Raw genomic sequence first — 16,463 nt, 5'->3', positions numbered from 1 at the left:
CTCAGGGGTCTGTACTGGGACCACAACTTTTTACAATATACATTAATGATCTGGAAGAAGGTACTGAAGGCACTGTTGCTAAGTTTTCAGATGATACAAAGATCTGTAGAGGGACAAGTAATATTAAGGAAGCAAGGGGGCTGCAGAAGGACTTGGACAAGCGAGGAGAGTGTGCAATGAAGTGGCAAATGGAATACAATGTGGAAAAGTGTGACGTTATGCACTTTGGAAGGAGAAATCTCAGCATAGACTATTTTCTAAATGGGGAAATGCTTCGGAAAGCAGAAGCACAAAGGGACTTTGGAGTCCTTGCTCGCGATTCTCTTCAGGTAAATGTGCAGGTTCAGTCGGCAATTAAGAAGGCAAATGCAATGTCAGCATTCATGTCAAGAGGGCTAGAATACAAGACCAGGGATGTACGTCTGAGGCTGTATAAGGCTCTGGTCAGACCCCATTTGGAGTATAATGAGCAGTTATTGGCCCCATATCTAAGGAAGGATGTGCTGGCCTTGGAAAGGGTCCAGAGGAAGTTCACATGAATGATCCCTGGAATGAAGAACTTGTCATATGAGGAACGTTTGAGGACTCTAGGTCTGTACCCGTTGGGAGTTTAGGATGAGAAGGGATCTTATTGAAACGTACAAGATACTGCGAGGCCTGGATAGAGTAGATGTGGAGAGGATGTTTCCACCTGTAGGAAAACCTAGAACCAGAGGACACAATCTCAGATTAAAGGGCCGATCCTTTAAAACAGAGATGAGGAGGAATTTCTTCAGCCAGAGGGTGGTGAATCTGTGGAACTCTTTACCGCAGAAGGCTGTGGAGGCCAATTCACTGAATGTCTTTAAGACAGAGATAGATAGATTCTTGATTAATAAGGGGATATGGGGTTATGGTGAGAAGGGAGGAGAATGGGGATGAGAAAATATCAGCCATGATTGAATGGCGGAGCAGACTCGATGGGCCAAGTGGCCTAATTCTGCTCCCATGTCTTATGGTCTATAGACTCCTCTGTGTTTAGGTGTGAAACATTCTGCAGCCTAAATACCGTTCAAGTATAAGAAAGGAGAACTGACAGCAAATCCGCACTGAGCCTGGATTTCCTCATCTCCGAGTGGTTTTTCCTATTTCTCTATCATGAAGGCCGATTCTTTCAAAAAGGTGGTTCAGTTAAATCTCTGCTATTCCTCTAATTCAGTTACAGTATCGTTTGCGTCTGACTATATGAGCACACATTACCATTAAATATGTTTTGGATGGTGAATAAAATGTTAATCTGCGTCTGTAAAGCCATTCAATTCTTTTGTGAACTGAGCAAACTATCAAGACTCGCACTTTGTTATTTCATGAATGGAACGGTCTGTCTGGACTGTACACAGAACAATACTTTTGACTGTACCCCGAGACACTTGACAATTAGTCAAATCCAATCAAAGAGAGAGTTTCTTACTAGTCTTCAGATTGAACAACGAGCCGCCTTGAACCTTATTCATTCATGGGAGGTGGACGTCACTGGCTGAGCTCATTCAATTGCCCTTGAACTGTCTGGTGAGGCTATTTCAGGGGGCACGTTCAAGTCAACCACAACATTGCTGTGGATCTGGAGTCATCTGCAGGCCATGTAAGGAGAGCATATTTCCAATAGGACATTAATGAATCAGATGGGTTTTTACAACAATCAACAGTGTTATTATTAGACTTTTAATTTGAGACTTTTATTCAATGTCACCATCTGTCATAAGCAGATTATATCCCAGATCCCCAGAGCATTAACCTGGGTCTCCGGATTACTAGCCCAGTAACAATACCATTACATCACTGCCTAGCCCACATTGTCTTGGCAGAATATGATGTATCGTGTTGTGTTCTATGATCTATTCTTGCAATGATTCTACAGAACTGCTGGTGACTTAGCCAGAACAATGATTTATTAATGTACACGTGGTAATGCTATACAGACCAAGTTATCACAGAGTTACATTGGACTCTCTTGGAACTAGCCTTATGTGCGACTGGCCTTGTGTATGCCTTACAACCTTCTGCTGGTAGCTGGATGTCACCTGACTGATGCCTGACGCCACCTGGTGTGAGGTCACACTGCTGAGTACATGTAATATTATCTACAGGCGTATCACCACATCCAGTAACTTCTCAAAATTATAGAGTCATTTATTTTTCAAACAAATTCTGATAGCTCTGCAGTTTCTGGAAACATTTTGGTTGATAGTGTTATTTTTTAAAATAAAGATCTAGTGTTAGTTTTAAAAATAAAGATCTAGTCTTCACACGATAATTACCTAATACACCAATTCACTAATGATAATCAATGTTCACTACTGAATAATCATGAATTTAATTATTGTTTTTTGCTATGAAATCAATACATAGTTAATATAGAAAAGGTACAGAAGGTTAAATGACTGCAGGAAGCTACATGTTAGAGGTATAAAAGGGCTTCCTTGACCTTGTTACTAATGACAGTGAATACACTATGAAAATAGCAATTTTAAAACTAAATGTGATCACACATGCATACTTACAGCTTCCTACATTACAACAGTGAATATGTTTCGAAAGTACTCCATTGGCTTTAAAACACTTTAGGAGGTTCAGTGGTCGGGAGAGGTTTTTTGGAAATGTACAATTGTTCTAATTGTTCGCAAACTAGAATATATTACACTCGGTGTCCTTACCAAAATCATTGATAAGATTGTGTATCAATTTTATGTAATAACCACGGTGCTGACACCATTTTGAATACTCTGTGAACCTCCAGACACACCATATGCACAATTATTTGTTCTAAAACACAGCGAGTTGTTGTGATTTGGAATGCACTGTCTATAAATGGTGCTGGAATCCCACTGGACTGTAACGTCCAAAGGGAATTTGATGCATTCTGAAAAAGAAAACAAAATAGTCGAACATTTCCTCCGTGCTGGCATGGGGAAAATGGGCCAAATAGACTCCTCTATGCTCTAGGAGCCTTGTGTACATGTAAAGGGAGTGGTGACAACCTGGAACCTACTGCCTATGAGGGTAGGAGATGCAGAGATGACGGAAGGATTTCAATAGGAAATTGGACAGGCACTGAGAGAAATAAACCCACAGGGATTTGAGGAAAGAACGGGGCAATGGACAGACTGGCTTCCTCCACAGGGAACCGACACGGTCCCAAAGGGCTGAATGGCCCCATTCCCCACCCTCCAGATGCTGTGATCTCAGGGGAGAAATTCAGCTGCTCCAGTCACTCCAACTAACTGGAGTCCCTCATCTCTGGTGCCATTCTTGTAAATGTCCTCTACACCCTCTCTTAGAACTTCACATCTTTCCTAAAGTGTGGGGCCCATATATAGGGTTCCATTCCAGAGGGATAGAATTGAAAAGCACGGAGGAAATGTCCAACTTGTTTAGACCCAGGGTTAGACGACACTGGGAGCTCTGTCAACATTGGTGATCTCCATTTAGAAAAAGGAAATAGAGGCACTGGAGAAGGTGTAACAAAGATTCATAATATACAGAACTGAGAGCATTTAACACTCAGGAAAGGCTGGGGCTGCTTTTTTCTGGAAAAGAGAAGTCTGATGGGTGACCTGATGGAATCTTTCTGATTATGAAGGGATTCAATAATCCAATAGGAAATTCAGTAGAAACCTCCTTACCCAGCGAGTGGTGAGAATGTGGAACTCACGACCACAGCGAGTGGTTGAGGTGAACAGCATGAATAAATTGAATGTAAAGCTAGATATATGCATGAATAAATTGAATATAAAGCTAGATATATACATGAAGTAAAAAGGGAATAGAAGGAGATGCTGATGTGGGAGATGTCGAGGTGGGTGGAGGATGTGGATCATGAATACTGACACAGACCATGGCTATCCACAGCCAGTATGGGAATTTAACCTGTGCTGTTGGTGTCACTCAGCACGAACCAGCCATCCAGCCAACTGAGCTAACCGATCCCCGTGTAAATCTGTAATAATTCCTTAAATATTGGTGATTGCCTGTCTCCCACCATACTATTTAATGTAGTTTCCCAGTGCACCTCAGATAACTTGCTCCTCATACCCTGATAGTTTTCTTCTGTGAGAAGCACCAAGATAAATTAAACAAAAGAACAATGTAACCACCGTAGCCCATCTTCATGGCAATGTGGCATGATTTTTGGGATTTCCAAACAGAAATGGGAATGAAACATCTTCTAACCTCCAAACACTCTTTGATCCTTGTGAAATGTGCAACCAGATATTCAAAGAACAAAGAAATGTACAGCACAGGAACAGGCCGTTCGGCCCTCCAAGCCCGTGCCGACCATGCTGCCTGATTAAACTACAATCTTCTACACTTCCTGGGTCCGTATCCTATTCATGGATTTGTCAAGATGCCCCTTAAATGTCACTATCGCCCCTGCTTCCACCACCTCCTCCGGTAGCGAGTTCCAGGCACCCACTATTCGCAATAAGGCTCAGAGAGAATCAGACCACTGGAGGCAAAGTTATGAGACCGGCCAGTCCAGCAGAAAGAAACCCTCTGACCATCCCCATTGACCAACAGAATGAACAACATGGAGTCCTGGATGTAATTGAGAACAGAAACAACAACAGCAGAATCCAATCCCTGTAATCAGTTGTGAACTTGTTGGTGTCTCAGAAAGTGTGATGAATTACAAAATCCCATCGCACATTGAGAGCAGGTGAACGGCCTCTCCCCAGTATGAACTCCCTGGTGTGACTGCAGACGGCATAACCGAGTGAATCACGCAAATAGATGTAAACGGGTGTGAGATAATCGGGATTATGGAGACATGGCTGCAGGATGACCAGGGATGGGAACTTAGTATATTCAGTATTTAGGAAGGACAGACAAAAAGGAAAAGGCAGTGGAGTGGCTGTGCCGGTTAATAATAATCTTTATTCTCGTCACAAGTAGACTTACATTAACACTGCAATACTGTGAAAATCCCCTAGTCGCCACACTCCGGCGCCTGTTCGGATCACAGAGGGAGAATTCACCTAACAGCACGTCTTTCGGGACTTGCGAGAGGAAACCGGAGCACCCAGAGGAAACCCAAGCAGACACGGAGAGAATGTGCAGATCCAAACCGGAAATCGAACCTGGGACCCTGGCGCTGTGAAGCAACAGTGCTAACCACTGTGCTACCGTGCCGCCCATGGTTTAAGAGAAAATTAAGACAATACTGAGGAAGGATATTAGCTCCGACAATGTGGAATCTGTATGGGTAGAGCAGAGAAACACCAAGGGGCAAAAAAAAAAAGTGGGCATTGTATACAGACCCAAAACTGTAGTGGTGATGTTGGTAATGGCATAAAACAGGACGTTAGGCTGATTGTAAAAGTTTCTATAGGTATGTGAAGAGAAAAAGATTGGTGAAGACAAATGTAGATTCCTTACAGTCAGAAACAGGGGAATGTATAATAGGGGACAAAGAAATGGCTGAGCAAATAAATACATAATTTGATTCTGTCTTCACAAATGAGCGCACAAATCAGACACCAGAAATGTTGGGGAACGCAGGATTTAGTGAGAGGGAGGAACTGAAGGAGATCAATAATTGTAGAGGAATGATGTTGGGAAAATTATGGGATTGAAGGCTGATAAATCCCCAGGGCCTGATAATCTGCATCCCAAAGTGCTTAAGAAAGTGGCTCTAGAAATAGTGGATGCATTGGTGGTCACCTTGCAGGATTCCATAGACTCTGGAACAGTTCCTCCAGATTAGAAGGTGGCTTATGTAACTCCACTATTTAAAAAGAGATATTGAGACAAAACAGGGAATTATAGACCAGTAAACCTGACATCGGAAGTGGGCAAAATTCTAGAATCCATCTTCAAAGATTTTCTAGCAAAGCATTTTGAAAACAGTGGCAGGGTCGGACAGAGTCAGCATGGATTTATGAACGGGAAATTATGCTTGACAAATCTACTGGAATTCTTTGAGGGTATAACTGGTAGAGTTGATGAGGGGGAGCCAGTAGATGTGGTATATTTGGACAGATAGCTTTTGACAAAGTCCCGCAAAAGAGATTAGTGTGTAACATTAAAGCACATGGGATTAGGGGTAGTGTATTGAGATGGGGAAAAAACTGGTTGGTAGACAGGAAACAAAGAGGAGGAATTAATGAGTATTTTTCAAATTAGTATACAGGCAGATGCAGTATAATTTGGAGAAATGAAAAAGCAGACGATTAGCTGAATGGCCATAAATTCGGAGAGGGGAACATGCAACAAGACCTTGGTATCCTCGTACACCAGTCACTGAAGGTAAGCATGCAGCTACTGCAGGCGGTAAAAAAGGCAAACAATATGCTAGCCTTGATTGTGAGCGGATTCGAATACAGGAGCAAAGATATCTTGCTGCAATTATACAGGGGCTTGGTGAGGCCATACCTGGAATATTGTGTGCAGTTTTTATATCCTTACCTGAGGAAGGATGTTCTTGCTCTAGAGGGAGTGCAGCGAAGGTTTACCAGACTGATTTGTGGGATGGTGGGACTGACGTTTGAGAGATTGAATCAGTTAGGATGGTAGTCACTGGAATTCAGAAGAATGAGGGGGGGGGGAAATCTCATAGAGACCCATAATATTCTAACAGGACTTGACAGGGGGCTGGTTTAGCACAGGGCTAAATCGCTGGCTTTGAAAGCAGACCAAGGCAGGCCAGCAGCACGGTTCAATTCCCGAACCAGCCTCCCGAACAGGCGCCGGAATGTGGCGACTCGGGGCTTTTCACAGTAACTTAATTTGAAATCTACTTGTAACAATAAGCGATTATCATTATCATCACAGGGTAGATGCAGGAAAGATTTTCCCGAAGGTGGGAGTGTACAGAACCAGAGGTCGCAGTCTGAGGATACGGGAGACCATTTAGGACAGAGATGAGGAGAAATTTTGTCAACCAGAGAGTGGCGAGTCAGTGGAATTTGTTACAACAGGAAATAGTTGAGGCCAATACATTGTATGTTTTCAAGAAACAGTTAGATATAGAACTGAGGGCGAAGGGGATCAAAGGACATAATGGGGAAATCGGGATTAGGCTATTGAGTTGGATGATAAGCCATGATCATAATGAATGGCAGAGCAGGGGCAAAGGGCCAAATGGTCTCATCTTGCTCCTATTTTCTATGTAATCCCTTCCCACACTGAGAGCAGGTGAATGGCTTCTCCCCAGTGTGAATCTGCTGCTGTGTCTCCAGACTGGATAACTGTGTGAATCCATTCCCACACACGGAGCAGGTGAATGACTTCTCCAGAGCGTGAATTCGTTGATGTTTCTGGAAGGTGGATGAATCAATAAATATCTTCCCACACTGAGAGCAGATGAATGGCTTCTCCTCAGTGTGAACTCGCTGGTGTCTCTCCAGAATGGAAAAATCACTGAATCCCTTCCCACACTGAGAGCAGATGAATGATCTCTCCCCAGTGTGAACTCGTTGATGTCTCCGCAGGGCGGATGAATTACTGAATGCCTTCCCACACTGAGAGCAGGTGAACGGCCTCTCCCCAGTGTGAATTCGCTGATGTTTCCACAGGGTGGATGAATTACTGAATACCTTCCCACACTGCGAGCAGGTGAATGGCTTCTCTCCAGTGTGAATTCGCTGATGTGACTGCAGGGTGGATAACTGAGCAAATCCCTTCCCACACTGAGAGCAGGAAAATGGCCTCTCCCCAGTATGAACTCGCTGGTGTCTCCGCAGGGTGAATAAAGCACGGAATCTCTGCCCACACTGAGAGCACGTGAATGGCTTCTCCCCAGTGTGGACTCGCTGGTGTGACTGCAGGCTGGACAACTGTGTGAATCCCTTCCCACAGAGGGGGCAGGTGAATGGCTTCTCCCCAGTGTGAACTCGCTGATGTCTCTGCAGGGTGGATGAATCAATGAATCCCTTCCCACACTGAGAGCAGATGAACGGCCTCTCCCCAGTGTGAACTCGCTGATGTGTCTGCAGGGTGGTTGAATGATTGAATCCCTTCCCACATTGAGAGCAGGTGAATGGCCTCTCCCCAGAGTGAACTCGTTGATGTCTCCGCATGGTGAATAAAGCACGGAATCTCTGCCCACACTGAGAGCAGGTGAATGGCTTCTCCCCAGTGTGGACTCGCTGGTGTGACTGCAGACTTGATAACTGAGTGAATCCCTTCTCACACAGAGGGCAGGTGAATGGCTTCTCCCCAGTGTGAACTCGCTGGTGTGCCTGCAGGTAAGGTAACTGTGTGAATCCCTTCCCACACTGAGAGCAGGTGAATGGCCTCTCCCCAGTGTGACTGCGTCGATGAACCTCCAGCTCAGATGGGACTCTGTATGTCTTCTCACATTCCCCACATTTCCACGGTTTCTCCATGTTTTGGGTCTTCTCGTGTCTCTCCAGATTGGACAATCAGTGGAAGCCTTGTCTACACTCAGAACATGTGCACTGTCTCTCCTCACTGTGAATGGTGTGATGTTTTTTCAGTCTGTGTATCTGGTTGAATCTCTTTCCGCAGTCAGTTCACTGGAACACTCTCACTCGGGTGTGTGTTGTGTGGGTCTCGGTGCTTTTCCAGTCACACTTACGTTTAAAATCTTTTGGAAGCTGAAAGATCGGACAAACATTTCTCCTTCTCGCCGATGATATTCAGAGCCCAATGATATTCAGATCAGAAGGAATCGAGTGAGTTTGTCATATTGAGACTTGATATTTGAGACTTCTGTCTGTAATTCCTCCTCTTCCAATAACCTTTAAAAAAAAAATTACAAAAGTCATCAAGTAATTCAGAACAGACAATTCTAGTTCCTATGGCACATTATTTCCTCTCTCGTTCTCCAAAAGCTGTAAATCTCCATCCCACACAATCCCCCTCCATTCTCACTCTGCTGTACCTCATATTCACCCTCCCTATTCTTCTGAAAGTGCTGATTCAGGCTGTTTGACAGATCCGTGCTCACTGCTTCCTGTCCAGGAGATCACAACAAATATGAGCTGCAGTTGGCCATTCGACCCATCAAGCCTGAACCATTCAATGGGATCATTGGCTGATTTATCTCAGCACCGTTTTCCTCACACTATCCCCCATATCCCTCGATGTCTTCAATATCTATTTCGCGTGGCCAATCCACCTAGCTTGCACATTTTTGGGTTGTGGGGGCGAAACCCACGCAAACACGGGGAGAATGTGCAAACTCCACACGGACAGTGAACCAGAGCCAGGATCGAAGCTGGGACCTCGGCGCCGTGAGGCCACAGTGCTAACCACTGAGCCACCATGCTGCCCTGAAACCCATCAATCTGTGTCTTGAAAATACTTGATGACTGAGGCTCTAATATCCTCTGGGGTAGAGAATTCCAAAGCTGCACCTCGAGTAAAGAAATCCCTTCTCGTCGCGGCTTTCTCTCCATTTTCCTGCCAGTTTCCGTAACCCTCGACACCTGCATCACAGCAGGTGGATTCAGTGCCCATTGAGCCGCCTTTTCAACATAGCGGCCTGACTCTCGGGAGATCTCGCTCTCCGGGGCTCTGGGAGACGGGAAAAATGATGACTGCCGACATTCTCCGTGTTACTGACCAGAGGCGGAGTGTGCTGACTCAATATCTGTGAGCTCATGTGGCCCAGCTGCAAAACGCCATGAAGAGGCTCAATGATCAGGAGGAGAGAATCCTGAACATTCAGCAAGATGCCTCCTCGATGGAGGCAAGAATTCAATCCTTTGAAAACCAACCGAGTGGCGTGGAGGAGGTCCTGGAGGACTTGGAGGACCGAGGGTCGGAGAAAGAACATCCGAGTTATCGCCTGTCAGAAGGTGTGGAGGGTAAGGCTCCCGTTAGGTTCTTCGAAGGCCGGCTGCCACGTTTTCACAAGCTGGATGTGAAGCCTGGCCGTTTCAAATTAGAAAGGGCACGTCGTATCCTGTCTTTGAGGCTCAGGGATAGTTTTCATCCCAGGCCTCTAATCATTTGCTTCCACAACTTGAAAGATCGCCAGAAAGTCCTGGAGATGGGCAAGGCGAGGCGGCATCTGGCTCCAGGAGGAAGTGAGGACTTTCTGGCAGCAACATAAACGAAGCTTTGAGGCTTTGATGAAGTTTACATAGATAACATAGAATTTACAGTGCAGAAGGAGGCCATTCGGCCCATCGAGACTGCACCGGCTCTTGGAAAGAGCACCCTACCCAAGGTCAACAACCCCACCCAACACTAAGGGCAATTTTGGACACTAAGGGCAATTTATCACGGCCAATCCACCGAACCTGCACATCTTTGGACTGTGGGAGGCACCCGGAGGAAACCCACGCACACACGGGGAGGATGTGCAGACTCCACACAGACAGTGACCCAAGCCGGAATCGAACTTGGGACCCTGGAGCTGTGAAGCAATTGTGCTATCCACAATGCAACCGTGCTGCCCCATTCAAAGGCAGCGCAAGGTTGTGGGCAATGAATTATGTCATGCGACCCAAAAAATGGGATCCAACAACTCCATCAAGTCTTTCAATAATCCAACTATTGCCTTGGCCTTCATTAAATAAATGAAGGGCAAGGATCTGGAGGGATGGTTTGCAGCTCGGACTAACTGGTTCTAATCTGGACTCTTTCCCTGTCATAGCGTTGTTGTCTGAATTTCACAGAATCCAATACAAAGAGAAACATAAGAACTGGAGTAGGCCATTCATCCCCTTGAGCCTTTCCCACCATTTAATAAGAGCATGGCTAATGTGTGGCCTAACTCCATATGCCTTAATACCTTCGCTGAAGAAAATCTATCTCTCTCAGACTTAATTGCTGTTTGTGGGAGAGAGTTCCAAATTTCTACCACCCCGTGTGTGAAGAAGTTCTTCCCAACATCTCTCCTGAACGGTCTAGCCCTGATTTTTGGACAATGCCCCTAATTTTAGAATTTCCAACCAGTGGAAATAGTTTATCTTTATCTATCCTGTATTTCCCTGTTAATATCTTAAATGCTTCAAACAGATCACACCTTAAACATCTAAATTCTCATGTAAACAGGCATAATTTGTGTAATCTCTCCTCCTAACTTAAGCCGAGTAATCCAGCTATTGTTTTATTAAACCTATGTTTCACTCCCTCCAAGGCCAAAATATCTCTCCTAAGGTGTGGTGCCCAGAACTGCTCACAGTTCTCGAAGTGGGGTCTTACCAGGGTTTTGTATAGCTGCAGCATAACCTTTGTCACCATCACTGAGACTAACCTTAAATTCCAGATTATATTAATTTAATGGATTTGAGCCCATGCTCCCAGAACATTCTCTTGTCTCTCTGGATGACTAACTCAGTGACATTGTCACTGCGTCAGTGTCTCTCCCCCCCTCCCCCCCCCGGTCTCAATGAGCTTGTTTGTGGAGAGAAGCCGGAAGTGATGAATAGTGAGAGTGGAGAATGTTCATTGTTTCATGGATACAGAACTGGCTAGGTCACAGAAGGCAGAGAGTAGCAATGGAAGGCTGCTTTTCTGATTGGAGGGCTGTAACTAGTGGTGTTCCGCAGGGATCAGTGCTGGGACCTTCGTAGTATATATAAATGATTTGGAGAAAAAAGTAACTTGTCCAATTAGTAAGTTTGCGGACGTAACAAAGGTTGGTGGAATTGCGGATAGCAATGAGGACTGTCAAGAGGACTCGTCTACTGAGGTAGTATGGGCTGAGGTTAGAAACAGGAAAGGAGAGGTCACTCTGTTAGGGATTTTCTGTAGGCCTCCGAAAAGTTCCAGAGATGTAGAGGAGAGGATTGCAAAGATGATTCTGGATAGGAGCGAAAGCAACAGGGTAGTTGTTATGGGGGACTTTAATTTTCCAAATATTGACTGGAAACGCTATAGTTTGAGTACATTAGATGGGTCCGTTTTTGTCCAATGTGTGCAGGAGGGTTTCCTGACACAGTATGTAGATAGGCCAACGAGAGGCGAGGCCATATTGGATTTGGTACTGGGTAATGAACCAGGACAGGTGTTAGATTTGGAGGTAGGTGAGCACTTTGGTGATAGTGACCACAATTCGATTACGTTTACTTTAGTGATGGAAAGGGATAGGTATATACCGCAGGGCAAGAGTTATATCTGGGGGAAAGGCAATTATGATGCGATGAGGCAAGACTTAGGATACATCGGGTGGAGAGGAAAACTGCAGGGGATGGGCACGATGGAAATGTGGAGCTTGTTCAAGGAACAGCTACTGCGTGTCCTTGATAAGTATGTACCTGTCAGGCAGGGAGGAAGTGGTCGAGTGAGGGAACCGTGGTTTACTAAAGCAGTCGAAACACTTGTCAAGAGGAAGGAGACTTATGTAAAGATGAGACATGAAGGTTCAGTTAGGGCGCTCGAGAGTTACAAGTTAGCTAGGAAGGTCCTAAAGAGAGAGCTAAGAAGAGCCAGGAGGGGACATGAGAAGTCTTTGGCAGGTAGGATCAAGGATAACCCTAAAGCTTTCTATAGATATGTCAGGAATAAAAGAATGACTAGGGTAAGAGTAGGGCCAGTCAAGGACAGTCGTGGGAAGTTGTGCTTGGAGTCCGAGGAGATAGGAGAGGTGCTAAATTAATATTTTTCGTCAGTATTCACACAGGAAAAAGACAATGTTGTCGAGGAGAATACCGATATTCAGGCGACTAGACTAGAAGGGCTTGAGGTTCATAAGGAGGAGGTGTTAGCAATTCTGGAAAGTGTGAAAATAGATAAGTCACCTGGGCCGGATGGGATTTATCCTAGGATTCTCTGGGAAGCTAGGGAGGAGATTGCTGAGCCTTTGGCCTTGATCTTTAAGTCATCTTTGTCTCCAGGAATAGTGCCAGAAGACTGGAGGACAGCAAATGTTGTCCCCTTGTTCAAGAAGGGGAGTAGAGATAACCCCGGTAACTATAGACCAGTGAGCCTTACTTCTGTTGTGGGAAACATCTTGGCAAGGTTTAGAAGAGATAGGATGTATAATCATCTGGAAAGGAATAATTTGATTAGAGATAGTCAACACGGTTTTGTGAAGGGTAGGTCGTGCCTCACAAACCTTATAGAGTTCTTTGAGAAGGTGACCAAACAGGTGGATGAGGGTAAAGCAGTTGATGTGGTGTATATGGATTTCAGTAAAGCGTTTGATAAGGTTCCCCACGGTAGGCTACTGCAGAAAATACAGAGGCATGGGATTCAGGGTGATTTAGCAGTTTGGATCAGAAATTGCCTAGCTGGAAGACGACAAAAAGGTGGTGGTTGATGGGAAATGTTCAGACTGGAGTTCAGTTACTAGCGGTGTACCACAAGGATCTGTTTTGGGGCCACTGCTGTTTGTCATTTTTATAAATGACCTGGAGGAGGGCGTAGAAGGATGGGTGAGTAAATTTGCAGATGACACTAAAGTCGGTGGAGTTGTGGACAGTGCGGAAGGATGTTACAAGTTACAGAGGGACATAGATAAGCTGCAGCGCTGGGCTAAGAGGTGGTAAATGGAGTTTAATGCAGAAAAGTGTGAGGTGATTCATTTTGGAAGGAATAGCAGGAAGACAGAGTACTGGGCTAATGGTAAGATTCTTGGCAGTGTGGATGAGCAGAGAAATCTCGGTGTCTATGTACATAGATCCCTGAAAGTTGCCACCCAGGTTGAGAGGGTTGTTAAGAAGGCGTACAGTGTGTTTCATAGATAGAATTTTTTCATAGAATTTTCATAGAATTTACAGTGCAGAAGTGTTAGCTTTTATTGGTAGAGGGATTGAGTTTAGGAGCCATGAGGTCATGTTGCAGCTATACAACACTCTGGTGCGGCCGCATTTGGAGTATTGCGTGCAATTCTGGTCGCCGTATTATAGGAAGAATGTGGAAGCATTGGAAAGGGTGCAGAGGAGATTTACCAGAATGTTGCCTGGTATGGAGGGAAGATCTTATGAGGAAAGGCGGAGGGACTGGAGGCTGCTTTCGTTAGAGAGAAGAAGGTTAAGAGGTGACTTAATTGAGGCATACAAGATGATCAGAGGATTGGATAGGGTGGACAGTCCTCGGATGGTGATGTCTAGCACGAGGGGATATACCTTTAAATTGAGGGGAGATAGATATAGGACAGATGTCAGAGGTAGGTTCTTTGCTCAGAGAGTAGCAAGGGTGTGGAATGCCCTGCCTGCAACAGTAGTGGACTCGCCAACACTAGGGACATTCAAATGGTCATTGGATAGACATATGGACAATAAGGGAATCGTGAAGATGGGCTTTAGCGTGGTTTCACAGGTCGGCGCAACATCGAGGGCCGAAGGGCCTGTACTGCGCTGTAATATTCTATGTTCTAGCAGGATGCAGATCGTTTGGAGACTTGGGTGGCGAGATGGCAGATGGAGTTTAATCCAGACAAATGTTAGGTAATGCATTTTGGAAGGTCTAATACAGGTAGGGAATATACAGTGAATGGTAGAACCCTCAAGAGTATTGAAAGTCAGAGAGATCTAGGTGTACAGGTCCACAGGTGACTGAAAGGCAACACAGGTGGAGAAGGTAGTCAAGAAGGCATATGGCATGCTTGCCTTCATTGGCCGGGGCATTGAGTATAAAAATTGGCAAGTCATGTTGCAGCTGTATAGAACCTTAGTTAGGCCACACTTGCATAGTACGGTAGCACAAGTGGATAGCACTGTGGCTTCACAGCGCCAGGGTCCAAGGTTTGATTCCCTGCTGGGTCACTGTCTGAGCAGAGTCTGCACTTTCTCCCCATGTCTGCGTGGGTTTCCTCCGGGTGCTTCGGTTTCCTCCCACAGTACAAAGAAGTGCAGGTTAGGTGGATTGGCCATGCTAAATTGCCCTTAGTGACCAAAAGGGTTAGGAGGGGTTATTGGGTTACAGGATAGGGTGGAAGTGGGGGCTTAAGTGGGTCAGTGCAGACTCGATGGGCCGAATGGCCTCCTTCTCTGCACTGTATGTTCTATAGTGTTCAATTCTGGTCGCCACACTACCAGAAGGATTTGGAGGCTTTAGAGAGGGTGCAGAAGAGATTTACCAGGATATTGCCTGGTATGGAGGTCTTTAGCTATGAGGAGAGGTTGAATAAACTTGGTTTGTTCTCACTGGAACGAGGAAGTTGAGGGGCGACCGGATAGAGGTCTACAAAATTATGAGGGGCATCAGCAGAGACTTTTTCCCCGGGTAGAGGGGTCAATTACTAGGGGCACAGGTTTAAGGTGCGAGGGGCAAGGTTTAGAGTTGATGTACAAGGCACGTTTTTTTTTTTACACAGAGGGTAGTGGGTGCCTGGAACTCGCTGCCAGAGGAGGTGGTGGAAGCAGGGACAATAATGACATTCAAGGGGCATCTTGACAAATGCATGAAAAGGGTGGGAATAGAGGGATACGGACCACAGAAGTGTAGAAGATTTTAGTTTAGACGGGCAGCATGGCCGGTGCAGACATGGCGGGCCGAAGGGCCTGGTCCTGTGCTGTGCTTTTCTTTGTTCTTTCACATTCGGCTCTGGGGCCGCACTCGATATTTCGCAACCCCGCCCCCAGACACTTCTTTGTCACCTGACACCTCACAATGCCCGGGGAATGATTGACGGCAGTACTGGACCAATAGTGTAAGGAGGCAGAGTCGGAGTACCGGTCGCGAGCGGCTGGCCCTCCAGCCAATCGGAGTGAATGAGGAGGCGGGACTGAGCTGGTGAAGCATGCGCAGTGTGACTAATGGCGACGCAGAAAAGATTCTTTCTCGGATCCACAATCCGTAAAGGAAATGGCGATACGGAGGGAGAGATGGATCAGGAGGATCGTTAGACATACTTCGTTAACATGTTATATAAACCGAAAACCCGGAAAATTAACCTACCGGTGCCCGGGGACCTGAGCGGGGGCTGGAGCTTTGTCACAGATTAAACTCAGCAGCCGCCATCTTAATTGGGTGTTAGTAGCCGTGCGCGTGCGCATTCACCGCCTTGATTGGGGTAGTACGCATGCGCACCCGCCATCTTTATTGGGGCAGTTGCAGCAGAGCGCAGGCTCAGTTGCCATTATTGTTGGGGGCAAAGGTTTTGTTCATGACAGAATGTGCATCAGACTTTTTCACTCAGTTACAAATTCTTATTTGTGAGGCAGAACAATGATATATGTCCAGGGCAGTGTCAATAATTCGTATTTATATTGTGCTTTGAACAGAATAAAACATTTCAGAGAAACGTTGCAAAATAACAATTGACACTGAGCCACATGAGGAAATAGAACATACAGTGCAGAAGGAGGCCATTCGGCCCATCAAATCTGCACCAACCCACTTAAGCCCTCACTTCCACCCTATCCCCATAACCCAATAACCCCTCACCTTTTTGGACATTAAGGAGTGTGTGGGTGGGAGAGATTACAGATATCTTTGGGATTAATGGACCAGGTCCCGGATCAGATGGATGTTCTTGTGGATTGTGCGGCCGGGGACTGTGTAGAAAAGGTCAGGGTGGATCATGTGGTCCAGCACGATGTCAAGACACAAACACATCACCT

At 45.7% G+C, this 16,463-nt stretch overlaps 1 protein-coding gene across 1 annotated transcript; it reads right to left on the bottom strand.

Annotated features, from left to right (window-relative positions):
* Positions 1-1,906: 1,906 nt before the first annotated feature.
* Positions 1,907-15,898, bottom strand: LOC140419739 (uncharacterized). The gene is made up of 2 exons (XM_072503674.1): positions 15,799-15,898; positions 1,907-8,741 (listed from the first exon to the last, which is right to left on the bottom strand). Exon 2 carries the CDS (start codon positions 8,364-8,366, stop codon positions 7,137-7,139), a length of 1,230 nt encoding a protein of 409 aa, XP_072359775.1. The 5' UTR covers positions 8,367-8,741; positions 15,799-15,898; the 3' UTR covers positions 1,907-7,136.
* Between the last annotated feature and the right edge of the window lie 565 nt (positions 15,899-16,463).

This window comes from Scyliorhinus torazame, chromosome 5, assembly GCF_047496885.1.
Source record: "Scyliorhinus torazame isolate Kashiwa2021f chromosome 5, sScyTor2.1, whole genome shotgun sequence".
NCBI lineage: Eukaryota > Metazoa > Chordata > Chondrichthyes > Carcharhiniformes > Scyliorhinidae > Scyliorhinus > Scyliorhinus torazame.
The sequence above is the reverse complement of the archived record's forward strand: the minus strand, read 5'-3'. Positions and strand labels throughout refer to the sequence as shown.

Excerpts from the sequence above, each read along its gene's own strand:
- LOC140419739 (XM_072503674.1), bottom strand. The coding sequence starts at position 8,366 with ATGGAGAAACCGTGGAAATGTGGGGAATGTGAGAAGACATACAGAGTC.